This window comes from Manacus candei, unplaced genomic scaffold (genome assembly GCF_025592945.1).
Source record: "Manacus candei isolate 608988 ecotype Guabito, Panama unplaced genomic scaffold, ASM2559294v1 h1tg000036l, whole genome shotgun sequence".
Classification (NCBI taxonomy): Eukaryota; Metazoa; Chordata; class Aves; order Passeriformes; family Pipridae; genus Manacus; species Manacus candei.
Window position 1 is genome coordinate 2,448,964 of NW_026138084.1, and position 10,271 is coordinate 2,459,234.

At 49.8% G+C, this 10,271-nt stretch overlaps 1 protein-coding gene across 8 annotated transcripts in view; it reads left to right on the top strand.

The window, feature by feature from the left end:
• WNK2 (WNK lysine deficient protein kinase 2) overlaps positions 1 to 9,648 on the top strand; it is a 120,288-nt gene extending 110,640 nt beyond the window's left edge. For 5 of the 8 annotated variants that reach the window (XM_051793208.1, XM_051793211.1, XM_051793210.1 and 2 more), the window contains one exon: positions 231 to 1,160. In XM_051793208.1, the coding sequence (XP_051649168.1) occupies positions 231 to 581 (351 nt within the window). In that variant the 3' untranslated portion in view covers positions 582 to 1,160. Of the gene's footprint in view, positions 1 to 230; positions 1,161 to 8,476 lie in introns of those variants that run through there. The other 3 variants (XM_051793214.1, XM_051793215.1, XM_051793217.1) reach the window with 2 other exon arrangements.
• The last annotated feature ends 623 nt before the right edge of the window (positions 9,649 to 10,271 follow it).

Below are 10,271 nucleotides of genomic sequence, written 5' to 3' on the forward strand. Positions count from 1 at the left end.
CAACCCAATCCCTCACCAAAAATATAAAAGGAAAAAAAAGAAATGAACCCAAAATAAAGGCCCAAGGACACTGTGACACCCTTGTGCCTGTGCCCCCAGCTGGCAGCCTGTGCCACGCCGTGGGGGAGCAGTACCACCATGGACATGTGTGTCTGGGCTCGGTGTCACTGCCCGTGGCAGGGGGGAAGAGGAGCTCTGTAGCGACGCTTCTTGTATTTCTCTTTTTGTAGGTAAATTCGGTAAGGACAGGACTGGGGAGCAAGTGCCCTGTTCCGGTGGCTTGCCCCATGCCCACAGGATTAGCTCCTGGAGCTCCACCATCCCTGCCAGTGCCTGTGCCAGGGCCCGCCCTTGCTGGCGCGGTGACACCGTATGTGATGCCTCTCTGTCAGTACGGAGGAGTTTTCCCCAGCCCCGTGTACGGGGTGCCGTGGCCGGGGCCGATGGCGCAGCCCGGGCTGGTCGGGGGTCCCGGCATCGTGCGGTTCTCGCCCCTCAGCCGGAGCTGCCTGCGGATGTACCCGGTGCCGCTGCAGCGCCCGCCCGCCCGCGCGCCCGGCCCGCGGCTGCGCATGACCTAGCGGGGCGGCCTGGCCGTGGGGACCCTGCCACGGGCATCCTGCCGGGGGGATCTGGCCGTGGGGACCCTGCCACAGGTCACCCTGCAATGAGTGACCTCGCCATGGGGTCCCTGTCATGGGTAACCCTGTTGGGGGGTGACCTTGCCGTGGGTGACCTTGACATGGGTGACCCTGCCATGGGTGACCCTGCCACGGGTAACCCTGTCGGTGGGTGACCGTGCCACGGGTGATCCTGCCGTGGGTCCTGGTGATTTTGACGCCGTCACGTGGAGTGTTTGCTCTGTGGATGATCCGTGTGGGCCGGGGCGGGCCCGCGAGCGCACAGCCATACCCCGCGTCAGCAATCACTGTGAGGCGGCGTCACAGCAGATCCTTTGTGCTTATGGCAATACCTGCTTCTGTTCCATTGCTGAAGACACTTTATTCCTTGTGTTCTGTTTCACACTTGCGATCCTTAATGTTGATGTACTTGAATTGATGACTTGCAAATTGTACTAACCCTGCAGGACTTCAGTGCCTTGAATCTCAGCTTTCCAGTCCCAGCTGGAAAGAGATGTACAATTATTTGAAAGGTGTATTTTATTTACTGCTTGCCAGTTGAAGTTCTTTTTATTTGCAAAGATATTGCAGGTTTACAGTTGACGTTCCTCATCAGCTTAATTTTGCTGTAAATGCTTTCGTTTTTATTCACGGGTTGAATTTTCATTTCTGAAGCTTTTAAAAAAAAAAAAAAGAATTGTGAGGTGAGGTTTGTTTGACACGTTTGTTTGACGCACTGATCATAAAACTGTTTGTGTTTGTACAAGGAGTAGTGAAGTGCACATTGTAATGTAGGAGTATTTACAGAGTGATCCAAGGAAAGTGCATACAAGGACAGGGAATAGCTTCAGGCAGTGCAATCTGTTCTCCTCCCCAGCCTGTGGTAAAGTCGTTGTGAACGGCGGCTTACTGCAGTAACAGGCAGCAAAAATGCTGTTTTCCTCTGGATCAGCAGCACATTGGATTTAATTTCCTTTTCCTATCTGGGCTTTTATAATTCAGTTGAATTACAAGTTCATGCATGTTCCATAAGTGAAGAAAACTAGTGGAACTCTTGATCGTAGGAGAACACATCTCCAGGGGACTGTCAGACCCGTGTAAGTACAGCACTCGCACGTCCTCTGGCTCGGGTTCGACCACCAAGGCTCGGGGTGGTGTCTGGCCACTGACAGAGTTCGTGCTGAAACAGAACAGAACATGAAGCTGTTCTTTCTCATATCTGACACTTCAGGTTTGGAGTCTCACCACCTTTCATATGGAATTTTTTTTTTTTTTTTAATTTATTTATTTGCTTTTATTTTTACCAAAGTTTGCGCTCCAGGTGGCACGGACACCTCTCTCCTGTTTGAAAGTTGCTTTTTGCCCGTTTTACTGTGCGTAGAGTCTCCACCTGCACCTCAGTCTAAAGGCACAAGGTAACCACTAGACCTGTTTTGCTGATGGTAAGTCTCCTTCCCTCTGAAAGCGCTGCGGGAGCGTTACAGGCACAGGACCCGGAGCAGTGGCCATGCCCAAAGGCACTGTCACTCCCTGGTGATGATGCTTTATACCATCTGCTGAAGGGCAGAGATGTCCTGTGCTGCCAAGCTGTGAATTGTATAGTTCTATTGTACCTCGAGCATTATTATACCTGTCTAAATTATTTTGTTTGTACCCTTTGAATATATTATTCCATCAATTCAGTTAGAATTGAATTTTATAGACAATTATGCAGAGTCTTCTGCCTGGGCAAAAATACTTACTGTAGTAAGAGATTTCTGTTCTCTGTACCATGTATCTTTAATTTGTTTGAGTTTTTTAGATTCATGTATGTATGCTTCATGAGCAAACATGGAAAATATGTTCTCACACCGGGTTCCCTTCGGCTCGCACTGAATCCTACAGATTATGTCGCTATTGCCTGTATAGTCCATCCCTTGTATACTGACAAAGTCAGTGGCACTAAAAGCCCCGAGAAATTGTATAGATTAAAAAGAAAAATAAACATTTTGTGCTTGAAAATGGTGTGAAAAACCCGATGTTTTTCTAAACCGTAGAACTGTGTCGATTCCCAGCTATTCTGGGTAACACTGCCTTTGTTTTCCAGACTCGTTCTTGTCCCTTGGTTGTGTAGCAGGAGCAGATGTGATGCCTCTGCCAGTTCTTGGGTTCTCCCCATAGCCAACACCTCCAGCAGCTGGAGAAAGGCAGCGGTGCCCCAGGAGGTGCGTGGGGCCACCCCGCAGGGCACAGTGCCCCGAGTCCTTGCCTGTGGAGGTGTTCCTGGTGTTGGGGCTGCTGCAGAGCAGAGCGGGTTGAGTTCCTGTGAGCAGATGGTGCCCTCAGCACTGCTGGTGGTGCACGTGAGGGTGCTGAGTTTGGCAGATGAGAAAGAAGCCCATGGACTGCGTCCCCGCTGTGCTGCAAAGCACTAGGGAAGCCCCTCTAAAGGATCCTGGCATCGTTTAAGTGTGAGGAAGCTTGGCCCCGTTGCCAGCACCCTCTTGGCAGTCCCCGTCATCGGGTTAGGCTGCAGGAGGAATGAGGGAAGGGCGTGCAGGTGACACCCCTGCTTCTGTCTCTCTGTGCACCCATCCCACGTGGCTGTGCTGTGTGTGCTCTGTGTGTCGGGGGCTCTGTGCCCCGCGCTGGTGCCCGTCCCTGCCGTGGCTGCCTTGCATGTGCTGCGCTCCCGAGGGGCGGCCGGGGCAGCAGGGCAGGGATGCAGCTTCCACATCCCCGGGGGGAGCTCCTGCCTGTTGCACCTTTATCCAGCACTGGGGCTAAGCAGCGGCTCAGAAGGTGATGGCATTGTGGTACTTGTGGTGTTTAACTTCCTGAGGGCCCTCTTGGCTGCAGCTCTTCTGGCTGTTGGTTCTTTCGCCCTGAGTTGTGACAACTGTGTCGTGGGGTGCTTTGACCCTCAGTGGCAATTAAACAAATGACATGAGATTAAATAAATGGGGTGACTCCTTGAGCAAAAGGTGAGCCAAGGAGCGAGAGGGACCTGAGGGATCTGTGCTGCGCCATCAGAGAGGGATCTGTGCCCACAAAAGATCCCTTGCAGATCACAGAGCTGAAATCATTTTATTCCTGACTGAATATTGCTTCAATAGACAGCAAATGGGTCAAACCTGCTGGTAGAATTCCTGACCTCCCTAGTTCCTGACCTGCTGCCATATCCTGTAGCTGTGCCATCACCCAACATTCCCAGCCCTGTGCTGACACGTGGGAAGTCAGCACAGATGCTTTAAATACAAAGTTTCGATGAGGAGCTCACAGATCCCCCAATTTTCAATCCTTCATTTACAGAAACTTAATACAAATCTCGAAGGAATGTTTTAACCCCCCGAGTCACGCACCCAGTAGTGGAGGAAAGTTTTTGAAACTTTGGTAGGAAAGTTTCAAAGTTTTCACAATTTGGGAAGTTGGGAAAGTAGTTGAAGTTTTCCTCTGTGCCATTCATTTAGCTTTCTGATTGCCTCGTGTCATGATGGAGTATCTCAATGCATAATCACATTCTGCTTTCCCCCCCCATCCTTGGCTTGCTTGGAGTGGGACTGGGTATCCTGAGAAGGAGCTGCTCATCTGCCACAGGGATGCAAAGCTGGGCACTAGAGATGGCAGGGAGAAACACTGGAGTGCTTTAAGGCTCTCTTGCAAATCCAGATTCAACCTCCCTGGCACAGCTTTCACCCGAAAGAATGATGTAACATTTGGCCCTCGCAGTTTGTTCGGGTATTTAACTCTGGTCTCCGTTTCACAACTTTAAAGAGGAAATATTTTTTGAATTCCTTTAGAAAATAAAAAAAAATCATTTAAAAAGCTGCTTTAAGGAAGAAATGTTGCCCAGAGCAGCTGTGGCTGCCCCATCCCTGGAAGTGTCCCAGGCCAGGTTGGACAGGGCTTGGAGCAACCTGGGCTAGTGGAAGGTGTTTCTCCCCATGGCAGGGAATTGGAACAAGATGGTCTTTAAGGTCCCTTCCAACCCAAACCATTCTGTGACTCTGTGATTACTTAACCATCACTTCACACCTGTCTCCAAAGTGCTCCATTCTTGCTCTGTGCTGTATAACTTCTTTACTTTTCTCTGAAATACTTGACATTGGCTGAGATCAAAGGCAAGACGAGGGTGAGACGTGGCCATTACTGTGCTCAGACAGAGATACTCGTGTTGGGGAACAGGGCCTTGGTGCTCAGGGGCAGTAATTCCTGAAATGAGCTTCTTCATCCAGTGGCAGGTTTTGCTGTTTGGTGTTTGTGGAAGGAAATCACTAATACTTGGAATCATTAGTTTAACTTGGCTTTGTCAATGGTATGTCTTCAAGCATTTTTCATGATCCCAGTGCATTACTGTCAGGTCTGGGAACATTCAGAATATTTCCAGACAAGACTCGTGGACACTTTGTAGGTCCGTGTTGGATTTGTTCAGTTTGCACATGTTTGGGCAGGAAAAACATCTGTCCTCAAACATTCCTTGGAAGTTGGCTTTGGAGGGTTGTAACCAGAAGTCTCCCTTCTGAAATTGTGTGACCTCAGCATTGCTTTCCCTGTCATCCCCACCCCCACAATGAAGCAAAGAGTTCAAGACTTTTTGGGTGAGATTGATGTTACTCATCAGATATTGGCTATTAATGCAAAAACCTGCCTTGTTTTCTGCCTTGCTGCCAGCAAGTTCCCCCCAAGTTTTCCATGGATGCTGTTGAAGGTGTTGTATCAGAGGCAGAAGTCACACATGAAATAGTTCCTGACTGTGTCTAGTGTCCCAGTAAGGTTTCCTTGCCTTCTCCTGCTCCTCGTGTGCCCTCCTCTGTCCCTGATTTCTGGTGATGTCTGTGGGGAAGTGTGGGCACAGTCTGTGCAGAGTGTACGGGCAGGGAACTCACACGCTCTTGTCATGGATAGATGAGTGTCTGATATAGGATTGAATATATAACACAGCAAAACCATAATCTTGTGTTATTTCTGGCTACAGTTATTTATTATGGATTGAGTACTTGAGGACAGTTATTTATTATGGATTGAGTCCATCTCAGGGATCTGTAGGGTCGGGCTGTCCTAGTCGGCGCCGGTGCAGGTTGAGTGGAGTGAGTCTGATGTGCTGATCCCTGTTATTATTTTACCCCTGACAATCATTTTCCTGTCTGTGTACCCAGAAAGGAGCCATTGGTCAGATGGGAGCTGTGTGGTGACTCACACGCGTGGTTGGTGCCCTTGGCAGGGGCAGTGTCTGGCTGTGGAGCTGCCCCTGCAGAGGCAGCAGGACAGGGAGGCTCCAGCCCTGACCGTGCTGCTGCTTTTATTAACACAGCCAAACTCCAGAAGGGCAGCATAATGAGGTGGATTTTAGGAGCTGTCAGGTTACAAATTCTGCTTTATGAAGGAATTTGTTGCTCAGAGGGGTTTGGATGTGCTGCAGTGCTGACGTTGACTGTGTCAGCACAGAGATCACTTACACTTGATTCATTTGGAAGTCAGGCTTGGAGCAGGAGGTGGCTGCTGTTGTGAGTGATGTGCTCTTTGTTCCCTTCCCAGGGATAGTTGTGGTGTGCTGTCAAGGCTGGTGCTGCATTCTCTTGGATCTATATTTGATTATAGAGCGTCTCCCTTGAAATAAGTTTCTCATGAAGAGTTTAGGGGCTGCATGGTTCGAGCCTTCAGTCTGACCTGCAAAACCTCGGGAAGCTTTAGGGCTCGCTTGGTCACTGTGGAGGAGCTGTTCATACACAACAACCTGTACTCAATAAAGTATCTGTTACAACAGTGAAATTCTTGTGACAAGGTCTTGGTTTTTCCAAGTCTGGTTGAGTAAGGGGCGCTTGGATGAATTTCTTTGGATGTAGTGCAACAGAATGGATGCATGGTGAATACTGGTCACGTTGTTGTAGTTGTGAGGTAGAGGGAAAAGCTAGAATTGTTTTTTCTCCTCAGAAAGGAGCAGATCCCCACACTTTGTCTTTCATTATTGAGGTGCCACTGAGTGCTAGCTATGGCAGTGTGGCTCTCAAGGAGCTTCAGGTGACAGGACAAGCATGGTGAGAGCCTCTCCAGCCACTCTTCTGGGGTCTTCTTTGTGCCTGTTGCAGTTTTTTGTGGGGTATTCAGGACTCTGACACCTTGTAAAAAATTAGGTTTAAGAAGAAATAACCAGAAATAATCATTCTCAAATGGGGCTTCTTCAGGTCTGATGTAAAATTGCCCCAAAAAGTATTTACTCTTCTGTTGTTTTTTTTTCAATTACTTTGCAAGTAGAGTAAAAACTTCCTCAGCACTCAGGGTTTGTTTATCAGACTAGACAGACTGCATCTAGGGTCTTCATCACCACATTAGGCAGAAGCTACAGGATGTGCCATCACTGCCTTTTCCCCACCACAGAGCAAACGTGGGGTACAATCACATTCCCTGGTCTCTCCAGCGCTGTTGCCTCCTCAGCCTGTGAAAGCTCAGACTTGGCTTTGTAGTAAGAAGTGAGGAGTTTCTCTGTGGGCTGAGCACCCATGAGGGTTTGTTTGAGGAGCCAGGTGACTGGGGACCTGGCTCTGCTCAGGGTGTTGTGGCTGACCCGTGGCTGCCAGACCTTTTTTCCTGGTTACCTGGAGATAGTTCATCTTATCCTGTTTTCCTGGATGAAACTCTCTGCCAAATGTTGGTTATCCATAGCGAGCAGGTGTTGGGGTGGATCCAGGTGGATCTTCAGAACTGGCGTTGGTCAGAAGCTCAGGAAGGAATTACGATCAAGACCTGATTTTCCTTCCCTAAAAAGCCATTCTTCCCACGAACAGGCGGAGCAAGGAGCACGGGAAAGTTGGGGCTGCGTTTAACAAAAGCGGAGCCCAAACCACAGAGACCCAGCAGGAGCTGTGCCAGACCCAGATGGCATCTGCACCACGTGCTGTCCCCACCCATGCCCCGCCTTCCCTGCTGCTCCAAGGACTCCCTGCTGCTCCAAGGACACCCTGCATGTGTTCTGAGGGCATCCCAAAGCCATCTGCTCCATCAGGCCTGTCCGTGGCTGTGATCCCACAGTGTGCATGTGTGTCTGTGGAGCAAGGGGCTGGGGTGCATGTCCCTGGGAGCATGTCCCCAGCACAGCGTGGTGGTGGGCATGTGCTGCAGGGTGGGGGACACGTGGTGGCACCTCGTGCTGCTGCTTCTTCAGCCACGTGCTGTGCCCTCGGCGCCCTCGCTGCCTCTTATCCCAGTCCTGTCCTTGCGAGTCCTTGGCATTGCTGTGCCCTTCCACGTCTGTCCCACCATCTTGCCCTGTGGTCTGCCTCCTGTGGAAGGCTGATGGATCCCATCCCTGCCTGGGTGGGACATGGCATCCCTGCAGCCCAGGTGGAAGGAGGTCTCTTCCAACCCAAGCCATTCTGTGATCTGTGATCCGAGGTTTGGCTCCATTTCTGTTGGACAAGGGAGCCAAGCCTGCGGGTGTGGGGAGCTGGTGCCACGGCGTACCCTGGCAATCCCACCATCCCTTTGGCACCTCCACACAGCATCACATCCCTCTCCCCTCCTCCCTCAGCGACAGGGTCCCACAAACTGAGCCCAGTGCTGAGCGTCTCTGCTGGCTCTTTCCATCTCTACCTCCTGGGAGCCTGGCTCTGCTCAGGGTGTTGTGGCTGACCCGCTGCTGCCATGTGTTTTTTTCCTGGTTACCTGGAGATACTTAATTTTTTTTTTCCTGATTCCCACATTCTGAGCTCTCAGCATGACAGATCTCGGTCTCTGTTTCTCTGTTTCCTTGCGGTACCTGTAGCGTGCTCTGGCAGCAGCACCTCCACACACTTGGGGCCCATGAGCTTGCGTGGCCCTTTTTTGGGTTTGGTTTGGGTTTTCCTGGATGTGAAATCCATATATGGATTTTTTTCTTTTAGATTCTGAAAATGAGACCGTCGGCGACTGACACGTGGCCCCCGCAGCTGCAGTGCCAAGCGCGAGGCCCCGCCGCGGCTAAGGAGGAGGAAGAGGAAGATGGGAAGTGATTTATCATGTGTGAGGAATTCTGTGCTGTTCTGGTCCATTCGACGCAATTTTGTAACTTCTTTCTAATCATTTTTTTTATTTATAGTTGGAAATACAAAAAAATGTTATGCAAAAAAAAAAAAAAAAATAAAGGAGAATTATTTTGGGGGAAAAGGATTTTGTTCCAAATTGTTCCCTTCTGTTGTGAGCCAGGTTTCCATGAGCAGCAGATGGAGAAGAGGGAGGAGGAGGAAGAGGAGGAGGCACTCCTTCAAATGCTTTTTGTTTCACACAATTAATTGTCATTTAAGCAATTTTCCAAGCAATAAGCCAGGCACACATACAAGGAAGGCAATTCCAGTTCCATTTAAATGTCTCACCATTCTTTTGTAGAGATGAGACTCTATTTTAAATCCACTTAAATCAAGTAAAAAACCCTCCGGATCCTGCACCGGAGAGTCAGTCTGTGCTCGTCACTTCCCTTTTTACCTCTTTCTTTTTCTCACAGACCAGCCACTTTTTCTTGCCGGACTTAAATACAGTTTCGAGTCACTGCTGATTTTAACTGTAAGACTAAAATCCTTCCACAGACCAGTGGGTAATTGGAGCCATTTTTAAGACTCTAAAGTGCCTTCAATGAGCTAAAATGAGCAGTAGGGGTTTCTTTCTCTGGGTTCACTGGTGGTGGGTTTCACTGACTTTGGGTCGAGGGGATGGACAGAGTAGTTTGAAGCAATAATCTCACAGGTGATCATTTATCAAAGGACTACTCACCTCTTTTTAAGAAAGCTGGGTTAGCACGGTCCTAAGGAGTGGGAAAGTGCTGCTCCTGCACTTACATCTGGGCCCCAAACTCTGTGCACCCACAGGCCTCCCCTGCTGCCTCCGCAGCCCCAGCCCAGGCTGTTCTCACCCTCTCACTCTTGCTTTTGATCCCAGAGCCATAGGAACTTCCACCTGCCCATCAGCCCCTCGGCACCCCCCTTCCTCACAGCTGGAGCCTGGTGTTCTGTTTCGTTGTTATCTGCCATGTCTGTCTCTTCCAAATCTTGGTTCTGAGTAATAAATCTTATTTTGATGCCGTTGTTCCCTATTTCCTTTCCACCTCGGCCCCTTCTGCCCGCCAGTGGGAGGGAGGAGAGTGCAGGTGGAGGTACTTGTATTGCTGAAGCTCCAGGATCATTCAAACACTTGGTTAATTCAGAGTTTTGAAGCCCCAGGGCCAAAATATCTGTATTTATGTTAATTTTTTGCTTCTGTGGGATGCCTCCTGCCCTGCCCTTGTCTGAGGAAATGGAATGGATCACCTGCACAGGAGCAGGGACTGGGTAAGTGGTAAAGGCTAAATTGCTGCAGGCTTCTCTGCTCGAAGGGAAGTCCAGCCAAGTGCTGTACCTTTCTTTTTGTTTTTTTGGTTGTTTTCCTCTTGCACACCTCCTTGCCATCTGGTCCCACATCCAACATGCTGGGTACAGGGACAGGGTTGTCACTTCTCTGGGGATGAGCCACTATTCCAGTGATCACAGAAACAAAGCATTTTGTCCTCACCTGAGACTTTTATTCCCAAGTTCAAAAGGTGATTTTTCTCCAGGGAAATACCTTGCAGGGTCTCCTGAGGTCTAGGTGGGCCTCCTTCATCAGTTGTTCCAACCCTCTTTGCTGCTCCTGCAGATCCTTGGGCTCCTCCACAGCTGCAGGGAGCCAAGG